The sequence below is a fragment of the Aspergillus ambiguus genome (genome assembly GCF_047715705.1).
Source record: "Aspergillus ambiguus strain CBS 117.58 unplaced genomic scaffold BDV59scaffold_9, whole genome shotgun sequence".
Classification (NCBI taxonomy): Eukaryota; Fungi; Ascomycota; class Eurotiomycetes; order Eurotiales; family Aspergillaceae; genus Aspergillus; species Aspergillus ambiguus.
In genome coordinates, this window is record NW_027395522.1 from 83,478 (window position 1) to 101,288 (window position 17,811).

General features: G+C 48.6%; 6 protein-coding genes across 6 annotated transcripts; 2 read left to right on the forward strand and 4 right to left on the reverse strand.

Annotated features, from left to right (window-relative positions):
* Positions 1-2,958: 2,958 nt before the first annotated feature.
* Positions 2,959-4,161, forward strand: BDV59DRAFT_212022 (carbon-nitrogen hydrolase family protein; the record flags this gene model as incomplete). Its single annotated transcript, XM_073695933.1, has 3 exons — positions 2,959-3,234; positions 3,313-3,752; positions 3,812-4,161. The coding sequence occupies exons 1-3, from the start codon at positions 3,056-3,058 to the stop codon at positions 4,159-4,161; spliced, it is 969 nt and encodes a 322-aa protein (XP_073549448.1). The 5' UTR covers positions 2,959-3,055.
* A 1,320-nt stretch (positions 4,162-5,481) lies between these two features.
* On the reverse strand, positions 5,482-8,513 carry BDV59DRAFT_212024 (putative aromatic-L-amino-acid decarboxylase; the record flags this gene model as incomplete). Its single annotated transcript, XM_073695934.1, has 6 exons — positions 5,482-6,262; positions 6,334-6,571; positions 6,620-6,700; positions 6,945-7,436; positions 7,486-8,416; positions 8,465-8,513. The coding sequence occupies 6 exons, from the start codon at positions 8,511-8,513 to the stop codon at positions 5,492-5,494; spliced, it is 2,562 nt and encodes an 853-aa protein (XP_073549449.1). The 3' UTR covers positions 5,482-5,491.
* Positions 8,514-9,624: 1,111 nt separating this feature from the next.
* BDV59DRAFT_212026 (oxidoreductase, short-chain dehydrogenase/reductase family) lies at positions 9,625-10,772 on the forward strand (the record flags this gene model as incomplete). The annotated part of the gene is made up of 4 exons (XM_073695935.1): positions 9,625-9,679; positions 9,854-10,175; positions 10,240-10,484; positions 10,542-10,772. The coding sequence occupies 4 exons, from the start codon at positions 9,625-9,627 to the stop codon at positions 10,727-10,729; spliced, it is 810 nt and encodes a 269-aa protein (XP_073549450.1). The 3' UTR covers positions 10,730-10,772.
* A 275-nt stretch (positions 10,773-11,047) lies between these two features.
* BDV59DRAFT_163136 (glutathione S-transferase family protein) lies at positions 11,048-12,102 on the reverse strand. The gene is made up of 2 exons (XM_073687594.1): positions 11,702-12,102; positions 11,048-11,643 (listed from the first exon to the last, which is right to left on the reverse strand). The coding sequence occupies exons 1-2, from the start codon at positions 11,852-11,854 to the stop codon at positions 11,080-11,082; spliced, it is 717 nt and encodes a 238-aa protein (XP_073549451.1). The 5' UTR covers positions 11,855-12,102; the 3' UTR covers positions 11,048-11,079.
* Positions 12,103-12,526: 424 nt separating this feature from the next.
* Positions 12,527-13,618, reverse strand: BDV59DRAFT_200513 (alpha/beta hydrolase; the record flags this gene model as incomplete). The annotated part of the gene is made up of 2 exons (XM_073693598.1): positions 12,527-13,343; positions 13,473-13,618. 2 exons carry the CDS (start codon positions 13,616-13,618, stop codon positions 12,527-12,529), a joined length of 963 nt encoding a protein of 320 aa, XP_073549452.1.
* A 2,288-nt stretch (positions 13,619-15,906) lies between these two features.
* On the reverse strand, positions 15,907-17,418 carry BDV59DRAFT_212028 (MCT family MFS transporter; the record flags this gene model as incomplete). Its single annotated transcript, XM_073695936.1, has 5 exons — positions 15,907-16,060; positions 16,121-16,218; positions 16,274-17,041; positions 17,092-17,308; positions 17,366-17,418. 5 exons carry the CDS (start codon positions 17,416-17,418, stop codon positions 15,907-15,909), a joined length of 1,290 nt encoding a protein of 429 aa, XP_073549453.1.
* Positions 17,419-17,811: the final 393 nt, after the last annotated feature.

Below are 17,811 nucleotides of genomic sequence, written 5' to 3' on the forward strand. Positions count from 1 at the left end.
TGATATGTAGTGTAGCCTGCAGCGCAAAGGCATACGTATACACCTTTTTCAGAATGGGGACGTCACGCTTTTCGTATCGCTCGAATTGTCCCTTGAGCTTTTGTGGAGGCCCATATCTGAAATTCCATCTTCGTAGCCCGGTGGAGAACAAAGCTGTGAAAGAGGTAACTAGAAGTGGCACAGACAGCCACATAACAGCACAAGCCTCCCAGCCTGCCCCAGTTAATATGCACGAAATGTATAGAATTATTGGCGATATGAAGGCCATGATAAGTGCTGGGATGAGGCTCATTGCTACGTCACCAGGCACAGTACGGCCTGGTATGCTTTCGCTCGCGAAGATCGTGTTTAATATGCAGTGGATCAGAGATATGCGACCAGGGCCTTGAAGTTGTATACCGGCTGCAAAGAGGCTTGGAAGGGCAAGGGGTGTTCCCTGATTCCTTAGGCGGTAACCCTCCACTGTAAAGGCCAGAAGCGGTGAGATCATCTGAGCGAGGAAGTTGAGCAGGCGCAGCTTTATGGAATGATCTCCATTCGAAATGATGAGAGATGATATTGGTGCTGTTGAATCCAAAATGGCTGATATTGGCATGTTATCTCTTAATTGATCCAAGAAGCTTTTGCTTGCCCCCAGGGGTTGGGGCCTGAGAGGGGCCGTTGTCGTAAATACTAACAGCCCCATTACACCTACAAGAGCGCAGGTAATGGACCGCGATATGGCTTTGTCGATAGGCTTTGCGGGAAGTTCATCATTGAATGGCACAGCTTTCCGTCGAGCGGGTACAGGAAGATGCTCTAGTTTAGATGCACCCACAATTATCCGCCCAAGAAGATTAAATATAAATTCGTCCCCTAAAAGTTGGGGGATTACCCTCTGCGCAATGAAAGAAAGCAGAGGCTTCTCGAGTGCCGCAACAGCCTGTCTGCCATGCGAAAATTGAACTATCATCTGAGCACGATGATGTCTGGTAGACTGCGTCTCCGCGAATATGGCCGCTACATCTTCATCGCTGAGGTCATCTAAACTTCCTCCGCGAGTACTTCGCTTTCGGAGGATTGCATTGAGAAACTCAGCACATGACTCAATTGATGCACTGGCCCCCTGGCCGCCAATTGGGTTCGACTGGAAGATGATGCGAAGATCCTGTCAGCCACGTATTCCAGTAGAAGGGAAAAAAAAACACGTATAGGCCCGTTGCACTACTTACTTTGTGTGCAGAGTCCCCAAATATTATGATTCTCCGGAAGTACCATTCCTTATACACAACCTCATGCAGTGGTGTCAAGGTCGATGATAGTCGTTTGGCAAAGAGCTGGCCGAACGTGAGCTTGTCGGTAATTGAAATGGTTGCATGTCGCTTCACAAAGTCAGATTCGTCCTCTTTCGTGTATCTCGGTATGTCTTTGCCGTGCCGCACTTCTGGTAGTTTCTCGAATAGGAACCAATACACCCTGTCTTCTTCCGGAGCCGTCATAATTGACAGTGTCAGACCCTTATCGGACACCGCAACCAAATCACCCCGAGTCCACTCCAGGATATTTCCAGCAATGCCAAAGCTGCACCTGTAATAGCAAGAGACCGGATTTTCTTCATTGGTTGAAATGTATCCAGGCTCAAGCTCATTTGCCAGGGTTTTCATAATGGAGCGAACTTGGCTATGAATTCCGTCAACGCCAGCAATGAGGGTCCCGGTATATATTGACTTATCGGCAGTTCGGACACAAACACCCCCATCGATGAGGGTTATATTGGTGACCTCTTTGTTGAGCAAAATTCTATCCTTATTCCTGATACTCTCGTGTAGGATCTTTAAGAGCCGCTGCCGGTCCAGGTAATTTAGATCGTACCCATGTCTGAATATTGGATTAGACAAGTTCAATTTGTAGTGATAGAGGGTTTACCTACCGCCGCTTGATATGACCAGAAACATAAGGCAGTACGGATATCAACATTCCATTTTTGTCCTGCGTATAAGTGTTATCACACTGATAGTACGACGATTTCCTAATGTCTTCATAGCATCCTAATTGATCCAGTATGCGCGATCCGTTTGGGAACAAAGCAACACTGGCTCCGACAAAAGGGGCAATTTCTGAGCGTGCCTCTAGAAGAACATAATCAATGCTGAACCTTTCGAGCATTATTGCCAGCGTCAGACCGGCGACGCCCCCGCCAGCGATTATAACGCTGAACGGTTGCTTTGATACCATGCTGGTGGTGTGATTGAACGGAAAACTGAACAGTCCAGTATCTTCAGCTCGTGCACAACGAGACATACGGTGTTGAAATATCTCTCTGGTCCAGGTAAATCATCCTCCACGTGATTATTTCACTATCAACCAGAGTTCCTAAGTTAGCTACGTATATGAATGCGAGGATATGTTGGGAAGACTAGGCTGGGTAATGAATACCACCGATGCAGCTATCCCGTGAAACGAAAGGTAAAACAACAAGTATTTGCATGCCCCAAATTTAAATAAAACCAGCTTTCGTGACAGCCACGCTTCATGAAGAACAGATAAAATGTGAATCACCGTGGGTTTCCAGCCTCTAAAATCGGGCGCAACCCAAATCGATCATATCTTTTGTTGGCGCTGGCGTATGACCCTATAATCCAAATGTAAGATATCACACTAGCAAATTCTGGAGTAGGATATTCGAAGATTAGGACAATATAGCATAGTCGGTAGGACCCTGCTGGTGCGCCAAATATTTACGAGGTTTATAGAAGATGTGGCAAATGGACATCAATTGAACGTACTAGTCTGCACACACCATTTGTTTATATTTAAATCAGATGTCTGCGGAACCACTCCGTGAGCGCCGAGGTCAGTAAGGGGTTATGTAGCTTGTAGTACGGTAACTTGACTTGTCATCGCCCCTTAGATACTTCGGGATTTGATACAGGCCGATCTGACGTGATACAAATCCAGTGCCTTACCCCGCAACTCTCTGTAACTTATCAGTTTGAAATTGCCCATTGCAATATTAGATAAAGAGGCGCACTCTAACTCATCAGGTTTTAATACTGGCCCAGAGGATTTTCGAATAATGAGTATTCTACCCTCAACGAATGTTCGTGTTGCAGCTATTCAGGCCGAACCAGAATGGCTAGACCTCCAAGCTACTGTGGCCAAAACCTGTTGCTTGATTGAGGAGGCCGCCCGCAAGGGGGTTCACTTACTGGCTTTTCCGGAATGCTGGATACCTGGATATCCAGCATGGATATGGTGAGACCATCGAACCAGAGCCGAGATACCGCGAAAAGAACTTTATTGTCGTTGACACACATGTCCCTCTCAACTTAGGACACGACCAGTGGATCCTGAAAAGTCGGTGTCGTACATCTGTAATTCCCTAGTGTATGGATCACCTGAGATGGAGCGCATTCGCACATGTGCACTTGAAAATAAAATCAATGTGGTCTTGGGCTTCTCTGAGAATGATCATGGATCACTCTACATATCCCAGTGTGTTATTACAGACGGGGGTGACATCAAAGCACCACGCCGCAAAATAAAGCCGACGCACATGGAACGCACCGTATTCGGCGACTGTACGGGTGACTCTCTCCATAATGTCGTCGACACTAGTATTGGTCGAGTGGGAGCTTTATCATGCTGGGAGCATATAAACCCACTGCTGAAATACCATACATATCACCAGCGGGAGCTGGTCCATGTAGCTGCCTGGCCACCTGCTGCGACCCATAGTGGAGGACCTCACCTGTGGAGCATGTCGCGAGAGGGTAGGTCGGCTTATGTTATGTTGTGGACGACAATGTGTATACTAACATAAATCATACAGGCTGTCGGAACCTCTCATGCACGTATGCAATTGAGTCATCTGCATTTGTGGTGCATACGACCTCAGTGATATCTCAGAAGGGAATTGATCTTATGGAAACAGCAGGAGGACTTATGTCCACCCCGGGAGGGGGAGGAGCGGCCATATACGCCCCAGATGGCCGCAAGCTGACAGAGGACTTGCCAGAGACAGAGGAGGGTTTGGTTATAGCGGATATAAGTCATGAAAATGTATTACAGGCACGGTGCTTTGTTGACCCTTGCGGTCACTACAGCCGGCCTGATCTCTTGTGGCTCGGCGTGGATTCAACAGCAAAGAAGCATGTTCGAGAGGAAACTGCAACCGCCTAGATGGAAATCCACATAATAAATTTTGTGGAGCCAGTACTATTGAGATAGCAAGAGGTCTGAGGAATCCACAACCGAGACATCATTCAGAGTTGTCTTCATCCATATGGTAGCAAGCAGATTTTGGAAGGAAAGTCTGCCAGATCATTTAGAGGTACTACCTGTACTGCGAAGGACCAAGCAGCCCTTTCGTAGCGAAAAACGATACACCCACATACATGAAACCATTATAAGAATTATATTTCGCCAGGATTAATAATCGAATATATAATTTGCAGTCTCACGCTATCATCGCATCCCATCAACATGTAACGACTACTGTATTATGTTCCGATGGCGGATCTGGGTCATCTACGAGGGCAGTTCTGTGGAGCCTTCAGGGACAACCCCCGGAGGGGTAAAACTATAACAATAATAGTGATAATCTGGATGGGCCTCCGGAAGGCTACATGATGAGAATACATATCTGGACACAGTGTCTGGATTTACATGTTCCCACCGTTCAGAAACTACACTCGAAGGGACTACTGTTTCGAGCCCTACAAGCGTGTGAATGGTGGGCCTCAAAATAGCTAGCAGGTAATTTCGAATACTGCAGGTAATCCGTTGGCTAAAATTAGTCAAGTTGCTTGTAGACTCTGCCGCAAATAGCCCGTCTGAGCTTACTGGGAAGGGACTCTGTCAGGTCCGAAAGTATAGAGACAAGGGGACAGGATCAAAAGAATAAAATGACTCCTGGAGGGCTTAACGACTATATCCACTGCCACAATTTTTGGTCCGTTTCGGTCTGCTGCGCCCAGCGATCATGTATGTCCAAGACACCGTCTGCGACAGTCCTGATCAGCAAGGCAGTTACCGAGGGTATTGAGAATGGACCACACACTGAAGATATATTGCCTGAGGATGCAGAAATGACAAAGGCTATCTCGTGTGATACTATTGCCTTTTGCAGATTACGGCAGCCCCAGGAAATGATAAGGTTCTCATCATATGGGAAGCGGCACAGGGCTGCATAGGTTCGAAAAAGAATGATCCTTACTATGAAACCGTCCTTGCTACAGAGCCTAACTGGGTGACAACGTAGGCAACTCAGACCTTTTGTTAGTAGCGTTCATTTTCCCCACTGCGGTCCTAGATCGTGTGGAGAATACGCAAAGCGTAAGATATGCTTGTTATTTTACCGTCAATTGTTCCGTTCCCTGCGAAGTTAGCCTGGCATAGTGCATTTTTTTGCCGTACCTTGAAAGATCTATGGTCTATGGGTGGTATTCAGTAGTTAGAATCTACATGTTATTTTGTTGAACTAGTACTTTCCGTGGCCCGCTCCTTGTAGCTAGTTGGGAATATCCTTCTTAACCTGCCTCACAAAGTCCACCACCGTCTCGCGGAAACTGCGGAATCCTACCCCCAGTTCCCGAGTGACTGTCGCTCCATCCAATCTATAAGACTGTAGAACCTTCTTCCCGGCCTGATAATTCGTTGTTACGGTATCTAGTGCCCAGTCAAATTCATCCCGAATAATATCAGCAGCAAGCTCATACGAGAACGGCTCGTTGGATGCAGCGACATAGCGTTTCCCACCAGCATCCGGTGTGAATAATGCCTTGACATGTGCCTCAGCAAGGTCCCTCACATCAATCCACCCCGATACCTTGGCGAGCGGAAGGGGATCGGCACCCGCAGCAACACTCCACAACACGGCGTTGGACTCATTCAGCTGCGCGGCGTTGGCCACAGGATGCACGACAGGACCGAAAACCATCGGGGGACAAAACGTTATCAGGTCGAAGTCTGGCTTTTTTCTCTCAATGAAGCTCCAGGCCTCGAGCTCGGCAAACTTTTTCGATCCACGGTAGCCGGTCACAGGGGTGCTCGATGGGTCGACAGCTTCGTCGTATGTGAGTGGGTTCCAATGAGTTCCAGTGTACACAAAGCCTGGGTCGGCGGGCCGTTTGATGTCTACCACTGAGGCAAATGAGGATGTCATTACGACACGCTTGACTTTTGAGCCTGGGTTTGCTGAGGCGGAGAGAATCGATTTCACACCATTGATGGCAGGAATGATGAGCTCTTGTTCGTTGTTGGTTATGTTGTAAGTGAAGGGCTGTTGCACAGAGTTTGTGGTCAGTTGATCTATCATATCCAATATTCTATCCTCTCAGTGCGGTCACGTACGCTAGCAACATGGATAACAGCATCAATGTCTGTTATCACATCATCGAAAACACCCAGTTGAGTAAAGTCGTGGATCTCAACAACCTCCAAATGAGACGCGTATTGGGGCCGTGCGAATCTCATAGCCTCTCCCTTCTGCTTGGATCTTGTCGTCGCCCGCACGAATACTCCACGAGCCAGCAGGCAGTCAACCACATGGGCGCCGATAAACCCAGTGGCTCCTGTAACGAGCACACGACTGAGCAATGATTAGCTTTGATTGCCGGACCGTCAGGTGGGTGCTTACGAGAATTGCTGAATAGTCATGTTGGATATGAAGTATGAACCAAGTACATGGATGAAGCATGTATCGAAGGTTGTGTTCTGGCTCCCGGTCTTTTTTATTGTACAGTCATGTGGGGAAATCGGTGATTCGCCGATTGCGGGTTGTTTTCGGACAGTCTAATTTTCCGCCAATGAACGACGAGGCGTAATTGAAAATAGCATGCAGTTATGTTTCGTTTCCTATATACGAGCGTATAACCTAATTGTCGTTATATAGTCTATTCTACTTCTTCTGCAGCACCTCTTCTGTCGTCTGCACAATAATCTCAAATGCTCGTCGGATATACTTCTCCTCTGCAGAGGTGTTCGCACTGACCACCCGAATCGAATATACACCAGCGATAATGGTCGATGTGATGAAGATCTCCCCACGAGCGTTGATGAGCTCATAAATCTCCTTGGTGAGGGCGTTGGATGCCTCATCCGGCTTCACAACGGACACCCCATTAGCAGCGGCCGCCTGTGGGCTCTTTACTCGGAAGACGGTTAAGGCAAAAGCAGGCTTGGTGACAATATCAAAAATATCGCCCCGGCTCCGAATCAGGTCGGCGAAAGTCTCTCCCAATGAGATGGATTTGCGGATATGAGCCTTCATTCCGTTCAGGCCGTAGCTGCGCACCACGAACCAGATCTTCAGGGCGCGGAAGCGACGTCCCAGGGAGATGGACCAATTGCGATAGTCGATGACTGTTCCAGCATCGGAGTAGGGGTTACGGAGATAGGCGGGAGTGATATCTAGGGCGTTCGTGAGGTCGAATCTGCTGCGTACGAATAGGACGCTGCGATGCCATTAGTGGAATTGCACACGAAAACGGGTGTTGGGCGTACCTAGCATCAAAGTTTACAAGCAGCCACTTGTGCATGTTCATGTTGAAGCTGTCGATTCCCTCCGCGAACTCCTGGGCAATGTACTGCCACTCATCCGCAACAAGCGCCGCGCCGGCATATGCTGCGTCGATGTGAACCCAAATCTTCTGCCAGTGAGGCTTCTCGCGCAGTACAGCCTTGATCTCAGCGAAACGGTCCAAAGCGCAGGAACTGGTGGTGCCCATTCCAAGGGTGATATAGTAAGGCGTGAGGCCGTCCTTGTCACACTGTTCCAGTACAGCACGCAGCCCCTCGCCTGTCATTTCCATGTTATCATCGAGCCGAGCCGCGACACTTCGATACCGCGTCCCAGCCAGCAGCGCTCCCTTCGCAGTACTGCTGTGGGCCTGATTACTTCCGAGCGCCACCAACCGCGGCCGCAGGTCCATCACTCGGTCCTCATATTCGGCCGTACCCTCCTTTAAGCCCTCGCTCATAGCTTGCTCACGTACGCGCCGTTCCCGAGCAGCAATCATGACCGTGGCGACGACGTCGCTGGCCGAGACCTGGATCACACCGCCGCCTTTGTTCTCCGAGTCGCTCATGAAGCACTTGGGGAGCCCAAGAGCCTGTGCCATCCAGTCCATCACAATTGTCTCAAGCTCTGTACACGCCGGCGAGCAGAGCCAGTTGAAAGCGGGCGCAGTGAAGGCGGCGGAGTACATCTCACCGAGGATGCTGGGATAGGTGACAGTGGCGGGGAAGAAGGCCATGAAGTTTGGATGCTGCCAATGAGTCAACCCCGGCTTGATTTTCGACTCGACATCAGCCTGGATCTGCGCCCATTCCTCTGGGTCCTCCGGGGGGTGGTCTGGGATTAGGGGGCGTAGGTAGCCGGGCTCGATCGTCGGGACGACTCGCTGCGACGGCAGATTGTCGAAGTAATTGATGACTGGAAGTTGTTAGAGCTGGTCTGGAAGTATGAAAATATGGACCCTACTATCATCAATTGCTGCATGAGCAGCTGTTCTGAATTGTTCCCGGTCCATGAGGACTTTTCTCCGCAGATGTGAAGTAGTTCGGAAAGTTCCGAGGTGCCTTGGCAGGTTCGGATGCAGTCTGGTAGTGGTTCGAAGGAGTTAGAGTAACACAGGAAAGTGATTGAAAAAGTTCTAATGGCTATACTGCTGTCAGCAAGTACATACACCGGAGATAATGAGGTGAGAGGTGGCGGGGAAGAAATTGGAGAGAAATGGCCTGAGGATTGACTGTGGAGAATCCCTTGTCAACGGCAGGGCGAATGCGCTACAATTCCGCGGTGGAGATTATGTAAGTCTCCTTTGGACCCTTTACAAAAGAACATTTCGAATCGATAGATATATCTACGCTGTTGGTGACGTTAATATGTTTGTGCAATAGCGGGAACGGCAAGAGCTTGGAATTATGCTGAATTTCCAATATATATATGAAGACATTGTCATCGCGACCCAGATTAACGCTCGGAACATTCCGTTGGGTCGACGGTGTTTTGATTCCGGCAGCGATGATGAATTTCTTACGAGCAGAGAAGGCTCGCCTAGTTCATGCGAGTCAGAGCGAGAGTCTGTCCTATAGGATTCACATTGGCGTATACAGGTAATAGACAGGCAGAGTGGTTGTACAATGGGTCAATTGAAGACCAAAGATATCTACACCAGCCAGCACCTCAAGCGTAGCCATGTAAATTCGTAGACGTTAGAATATGAGACTGAGGAAATGTTTGAAGTTCCATTGTTCGTTGTAAGGCAATACCGAAAGGACACCTGGACCGGCGTCCACACAGTAGACTCGTTATATTTGACGTCATACGCCAAGGGTCCAGAATTCACATCTGATGCTCGGTCATGACCACCAAAACGATAAATATTCCGGGTACTGGATGAAAACCGTGTGTCGTAATGTGTATATTTACCGCTGAAATGGGGTGCTGTGTTTGGGAAACATGGGAAAGACGTCATACTGACGAAATTTCGTTCTTCCTCGATGATGTAGTATACTGTACAAGTCGACCTCTAATTCCTTTAAATCCAGAGGAATAGCTACATGAACGTAGATAATAATATCCGTGATCCAACCATTTATACTCAATCGTACCATTACAGAACAGTCACTGCAGTGACCATGGAGTCCCGCACAGAACGCAGCGCCCGCGGCCCTCAGTCGCAGTTCCAACAGGGTAAGTCAACTGAATTCAATCTACCGCAGCCAATTCGTACAACTAAGGGGCATTCAGGTCACCAGGCACCAGTCCAGCATCAGGAGAAACCCGGTCTACAGAACCAGATGGAAGATCCAAAGCCAGTGTCAACCAAAATCCCGACTGAAGACCAAGGTTACCAAACATACAAAGCTGCTGGAAAGTTGATGGACAAGAGAGCCATTATCACTGGCGGTGACTCAGGAATCGGTCGCGCTGTCGCTATACTGTTTGCGATGGAGGGCGCTAACAGCCTCATCACATACCTCCCAGAGGAGGAGAAGGATGCGCAAGAGACGAAACGAAGAGTAGAGGAGACAGGCCGTACGTGCTGCACCATAGCTGTGGATCTACGCACGAAGGAAAATTGTCGGAAAGTGGTCGAGACTGCTCTGGAGCAGTTGGGTGGTATCGACATTCTCGTCAACAACGCTGGGTACCAGAATATGATCGAAGACATTGCAAATCTCGACGAGTATGCTACTTCATTGTCTCCTCCCGTGAAAATACGAACTTATACTGACATTTATTCCCCCTAGAGCTCAATGGGAACGCACTTTCGACACTAATATCCACCCTTTCTTCTACCTGTCGAAGTATTCTCTGCCCCATATGAAGAGTGGTTCCACGATTATAAATTGCGCATCAGTGAATGCTTATGTTGGTCGTCCTGATTTGCTTGACTACACTTCTACAAAGGGTGCCATTGTGGCGTTTACTCGGGGCTTGTCGAATCAGCAGATCGGGAACGGCATCCGGGTTAACTGCGTATGCCCCGGGCCGGGTGAGTGCTTCTATTTTCCGCCTATACCTTCTTACTGCTCTGACAAAGAAACCCTAGTATGGACACCCTTGATCCCGGCAACAATGACGTCCCAAGCTATGGAGCAATTCAGCGGTGTTCCAATCGGACGCCCTGGCCAACCTAGTGAGATAGCGACTTGCTTCGTATTTCTGGCCAGTCAGGATAGCAGTTATATTTCAGGTCAGAGCTTGCACCCTAACGGAGGGGTTGTGGTAAACGGATAAACCGTCAGGAGGAATACAATGGGAAAGAAAAAAAAAATGTACCGCCGTAGTAGTAATGTGACGACTCTAAGCTGCCCAATTGTACGCCAGTGAAAGCAGGTGCAAGCAGAATAAGCGCTGAAGACGAGACTACAATATGCAATATGGCAGTTAGGCTACGTATTTCCGACCCGTGAGGAGGGTCCTGCACTGTTGAAGCTTATGTCTCAACCGATGTGGATGCAAGAATTACTTATTTCTTGCTCCCAATTTGCTTTGCGAGCTCATTTCTTTCATTTATCAAAAGGTTTCATATATCAAGAACGTTAAGGCGAAACAGGACTTTATGTGATTTTCCTGCCAGACATACTTCAGTGCTTCGCAGCTGCACCATATCTCGACACCATTCTCTTTCCAACTTTCTCCTCATTGTAGATATAGTTTACACTCTCCTGCTGGACCACAGCCTTGGCCCACTTGTTGAACTGTGGTGTGCGCTTCTCCAACATGTCAGGAAGCTCCGGGCTGAGCAAGCCGTACTCCGGCTTGGGAAGGGTGAACATGCGGAGGAGGAACGAGCCAGTCTGACACTCCGCGAGCGTGAGCTTCTCACTGCCGTGGAAGAAGGGGCCCGAACCAGACCCCTTGGGGTACAGCAAAGGCTCCAATTCCTTTTGGACAGCAGCGACAAAGGCTTCTGCGTTGGCCTGACGCTCCTCACTGGTGGCAGAGCGGATGGATGCGAAGAAGTGAGGAAGAACCTTGCTGCCAAAGGTGTCGACAAAGAAGGAGATCTGCGCTCGCTTGATCGCACCTTCTGGAGTGTTCGAGGGAGGAGCGAGGTGGGAAGGGTGTGCATCGGCTAGGAGCTGTGTCACGATGGCCGATTCGCCGATGATCGTGCCATTGTAGGAGATGGTAGGGACGAGGCCGCGCTGTAGGTAGGATTAGAAAATATAACACTAAACCTGGGCCAGATACAAAACAACATACAGGGTTTACTTCCAAATACCAAGGCTCGCGAGGCTTATCAAGATCAATTATAACCTCCTCATACTGGAGACCCAGCTCCTTGAGAGCGATGTGGGCGCGATGGGCCCAGGGACAAATGTGGTTCGTGTACAGAGTGATCTTGGGAGAAGCCATGTTTATGAGCGGACTGGTCGGTTAACGGGAGATTGACTGCGCTGGAACGAGATAGTGGGATTATTTATGGACCGGGTTACACACAGTGGATTTATAATCCACCATCATGCAAGCGACCTCGGAAATGATGCCAACAACCCCGCAGCGAAGCCAGTATATGGCAGTTGGTAAACAGCATGCAGCAGTAGGGCCCCAGTCAACACATAACTTCTCAGGAGCTACGCAGTAGGTATTTCTTTTTGGATACGCTGTCTTCTAGGTGAACTAATATGCGATAATGCTACGAATGCCGTGTCTTATCTCCGATATTCTCCCCACGTTGAACCCCGCAAGCCAAGAAAAACCCTAATCGTTCGAGTTGTGTATATGAGGAAAATGGCTTGTCATTGAAGATATTAGGCCACTGGTTAATTACGCAGTACATGTGAGTTCCTAATCCTGTTTTTCTTAGAAGTTTACAAACCGTACTCTTCGAGTCCAAAACGCTTGCTCCTGGCCAGCATGCGGCAGGAATTGATTTTATCCGCCGTCCTGTGGAGATGACGTCACAAATTGGACCAAATAGGAACGAAACATCTTGACATTATGAACTACCGAGAATTATTTTGCTGGCAATCTGTGGAGCAACTAATACGAAATATAGGACATTAATTGGATTCACGATACCTGATCTCAAGGAGCCAATCCATTTGACATCAACCAACTAACAATGAAGTTATACGCTCCCGATGCATTATAGTGCAAGTTGATCCCATGTCCCATATCGGGTTGGACATAGGCAAGTATGGATTTGCGGGCAGTGAAGCTTGATCTGGCGTCCGCCGGGATGGAATCGGAGGCACCCCCCGTATTGTAGCAATCACCTCCACAGAATGGCAGGTCATTGGATCCGGTGATAATTAAAACTGGTCCTGGGAATGTACTCTGCGCCGGAACAGTGCCAATCGTCAACAGCTCGCCCACCGTCACGGGTTGTTTGATTTTGGCGTTGTATACAAGGATGTTCGAGTCGAACCATGGTGAGCGGCAAAAGAGGTATTGATCGGCATCCATATTCCCGTTCGAAAGATATCCAGGGGTGTAGTTAGTAGTCACTATTGAACGTTGCGTGATATGGGTTTGTTGCCAATTCCCTCCTGCTAGGAAGTATCCGAAAAAGCTCAAGTTTAGGGAGAACCCCGTGAGAACGATGCCATCGGAAATGTCGGGATATATAGCCGTCAGATCATAAGTCTGAACTGACCCGAAAGAATGTCCAACGTGTATGATGCTTTTAGGTTGCGGTATGCCAGGAAAAGATCCATTGCGGACCATCCGTGTCATCTGTGCCAGCGCAGCAACTTCGAGTCTCGTCTGGATCTCGTTCTTCGGCTCCCCATGGGACGAATTGCCAATACCCAGCCGATCGTAAGAAAGGGTATGGTAGCCGTGCGCAAGCACGTTCTCGACATAGGAATAGTTGTAGTCATTGAACGCAAGGTCCCAATATCTAAGATCCGTGTTAGCCTCGAGGGATTCTGTGGTTTCAAATTGGGCACAGCTTATGATCTGCAGTGTTGGTGCTCCGCCGGCATTGGTTGCATTACTCGGCATACAATATTGGGTCGATAGTCTGTACCTTCCAGTAACAGGAGAGTATCCAGTTAAGGCTTGCAAGGTTCCGTTGAATCCCTGTGTAGATGCACCAAGAGCAAAATCTGTGGCTTCGATATTGGTCTCCGGTGTGGTAAGATTGTCGAAGACCGCATTTTGAGCCGTGACCATGATGGTTATCGTCTTATTCTGACAAATCCTCGCAGTCACCTGGAGGACTCCATAGAGAAGCCATATAAACATCTTTGGCATGGACATGATGCCCGACAGTATATACACTTCAATACGTAATAGGGGGAGTAAGAAGACTTCGCTCATGGTTACAGCATACCACTTATATTTATATGTTCAATGTTGTTGTTCCAGTCTTACGGAGTGCGTAGCTCCAACTCCTTGACAAAATCATTTTATACCACGGAATTCCGGTATAGTATTCCGTCGTGCTGGACCATGGAAGTACCCATCATGCACGTACGTATCCCTCCTGAGGAGGTACCTACCTAGGTAGGCAAGATACCTGCTGGGACCATACATCGTTGCCCAATATTCGGCATACTGGCTGAATGTTCTCTCTGTAGATATTTTGACACCACGCTTGATCGGTGAGGAGTCTGTACAGCTTCTCTATTCCCCAAACATCTCTCGAAGGTACTCCTCAAATGTCCTCACCTTTACCTTACGAAAAATGTCATTATGCACTTCGCCCGGTGGTCTGCAAAACCTTCCGGACCCTTGCATCCCCTTGACCAAAATCCAGAAATCCTCCGGAAAGACACTTTGTCCTCTTAGCTCCTGCGGGACATTTTCTTTGCTCTTCCAAACTCGATGCATCAACTGGACAGGAAGTAAGCTCTTCTCTACTCTTTTGCCGGAATGGGTCTCCAGCAAACCCGCGATCTCGTTATAACTCTTCCGGTCACTAACAAAGTTTAAGGTCCTGTTTTCGGACAACTCAGGACAATTGATTGTCTCGACGAGGAATTCAGCCAGGTCATCAATATTAGTGAAATCAATTTTGGCATCTGGATCCCCCAATATATGGATCTTGTATGTAGATAGATTGGGCTGCGTCCAAGGACACCAGAGTGGCTCCCGAGGCTGGTTGTAGAAGTCCCCACAGCCGATCAATGTGTATGTCATCTTGCCAGACATAATAGCCGGGTGGAGTAGGGCTCGTTCGTTGGCCTGTGACTTTGCATTCCAGATCTATACCAGGCAGTCAATAAACGAATATGCAATATGCGTTTCCATCCTTTCGGCGTCGGTGGGGAGACATACGGGATGCAAATACCCATAGTTATTGTCCTCGGGGTCAGGTCTGTAGATATGGTGCATGCCATATTCACTGGGATAGAAGCGTCTGACTCCGGCCTTTGCTGCTGCGTCTTGAACCTTGCCCTGTGCGTTTAGGGCCTTCCCGTTCAATGCACTGACGACGACGTCCACGCCGTCGAGAACAGTAGAGATATGGTCGACGTCGGATTGCAGCAAATCGACTGCTACAGTCGTGATTCGTTCGCTTTGTTCCGATGCCAGCGCTTCCGATCTTGCTTTATCTTCGGAATTTGGTGAAACCAATTGGATGACATCATGGTGTGTGTTCGTAAGAAGTGCTAGGAGTATTGCACGGCCAATTTGGCCCGTCGGGCCCAAGACTGCAACCTGCAATTTTGAGGACATTTTCCCTTGGGCCTTGTAGGTTTTCGATATGCCATACCCTAGCTTGGTGTTTATTAGATAAATGGGCTTTTTTATGCTCCTACCAGAATCAACGTCACCTTTACGTTCTGGTCGCCACCGCCTTAAACGTAGTAGAGAGCTGAGGTAATGTAGATCGACGAAGTAAGCTAAGATTTTGGATAGAAAGTTCGGAGATGTTCAAATAGCTCTCGCCCTTGGTCGCCAGAAATTATGTCACTATATCCCTTTACTCGTTCAAAGACACCTAGGTTGGAAGTTGAGTAGTCCCGCTTCCGCCGAACCGTGATTCCCCTAAACCCTCGCACCCGGGCGGATGAACAACTTGACATGTAGGCACCGAGTGTCCCTGCAAATCAGGATCGAGTACAGAAGGTAGAAAATGTCCAGACGTGGCTCAAATGTACACGCCCAATACCTATCCAAGGGCCACTGCGATAGTCACGAAACTGAAATATGCGAGTCCCACCAACCTCATAAGCAGAATGTTCCAGGCAAGGAAGATGCGGACAGGAATCAAGAACACACGCCTACTGGAGGGATAGGGTCTGGAAGCCGCGGTGAACGTTGTGTCCACCGGGAATGTTACTTAAGTTTAGAAATCCCACATTGCCATAAACACGCAAATCACCCTTCCGACAAGAGTTAACCGTTGACTAGGTCTCCGTATATGTATTGGCCCCCTTGACATCAGCGAATGCATCCTTCGGATGCAGAAAATAACAATATTAATTAATATAGCTCTTTTTTTACAGCGAAAATCATACCACTGCCAACAATTTGGTTGTTTGCAAAAGTCGGGCCACGGTCAGCAGAACAGCTCCAACCAATAAACTGACTCCAGCATATATCGACAGTGCCAAGTATCCATATTTCCCAGCGAGCTCACCGCTGATAGGGACACCGGCCATGCATCTATTTCCAAATCAATCAGCATATATATATATAATTTATGCGAGAATTGGGGGATCTTACGAGAGAGAAATTGAGCCCAAACTAAGTCCGATGGACAACCCTATTGTCTCGGGGGTAGCAACTTGCGCTGCACATGCTTGCTGGAGAGACAAAATTGCCTAGCAAATCATCAGCACTGTAGGCACATATCCGAGGATGGTTGGAATAGCATACACCTGACGCAAAGCCGTACGCTGCCGAAAATATAACCAGACCCGCAACGGACGTTGCCTTCGTCCAGCAAAGGGCGATGATGCCTGAGAAGAAAGTGAACAGTATGCAGCAATTAAACTTTCCATACCGATCAGCCACAATGCCAGGGACAATTCGGCCGAAAAACGAGGCTCCGTTGATGATGCAAATGGTGTAGAAGGAGAGATCATCCGAGAATCCGTTGGCAGCGGCATACGATGTCGTAAAGAAAAACGGCGAGAACATGCCGAAATATGTGATGAAAAATGCCACGCAGGATACCTGCAGTGCAGGACTCTTCAAAATAGAGAAGTCTGGCTTCGGACGCTCGTTTCCGGTGTCCTCTTTTCTCGCCGCGTGTTCATTGTCAGATGACGATGGCGGCCTCGGAGCGTCGACGGGTTTTGGTGCTGGACGACAACACACACAAGAGATCGCCAGAAGGGGAATCATTATGAATCCAACAATTCGCATCGTCCAGCCGAAGCCAAGGTTGGTTTGAAGCAGTTCATTCAGCACAACCGGCCAAATGACCCCACCAAGCGAGGATCCCGCGATAACGATGCCCATTGCAGCAGCACGTTTCACTTTGATGTATTGGCCCACAAGAGCAATCATAGGGCACGCAATAAGTGCCTGTGATATTCCCTGTAGTATGCCTTGGGCAAGAATAAATTGATAGAATTCCTTGCAAAGGGATGTCATCATCATCGAGAAGACAACCCCTAGCGATCCCAAGCACAGCATCAACTACCTCATGGTCAGTGAACCTGTTGGGGTCAGATCGAAGCTCAACTAACTCTAGGACCGAAGAGATCAAGAAGAGGCCCCGTCACAAGGGACGCCGAAAAAACAAAGAATATACTGATCGCCCCAAGCCATGCGATCGTCGATTCGGATCTGCCGGCCAGTAGTGCTTTTGCATAATATTCTTCGAAGACCCCGAATGAATTGAGAAACCCAACCGTACAGAATAACCCAGTAAAAGCACCTAGGAGAGTCAATCGCGCCCGTGGCCTGGATAGTAATGTAAATAAGTATAATTGTCAAGACCGTACGACAATGCCAACATACGTGTACTCGCTCGGAGGTGATTCAGTGTGGTGCACATGTTGATCAGTCGACATTTTCCTTTCGGCAGGTCCTTAGAATAGCCAGTCTTATCCATGCACGGAGAACTATCCAGTCTAGGGTTAGGTCTGACGACGATCGGTCTCTTTGCAAGTCAGAGCATGTTGGAAGCATTGCGTCTGCATTTATATGGTCCGGACAATAAAAGGAGAGATGAAGATGCTGTGAAAGCACGCGGAGTCTCCGCGGAGGGCAAACGGCACCATACCTCACTCACTTTACTTGATATGCAAGAGGAGGAATTTCCTGATGGGGCCTTGAAAGCTCCCTGACGATCAACGGAGACTCCGCGGACTGTCCGACGTCGCTCGGAAGGGAACCACCACCGATATCGCGGAATGACGAAAGCCCTGCGTCCACGCTGGAAAGAATCGGACCGAAGACATTCC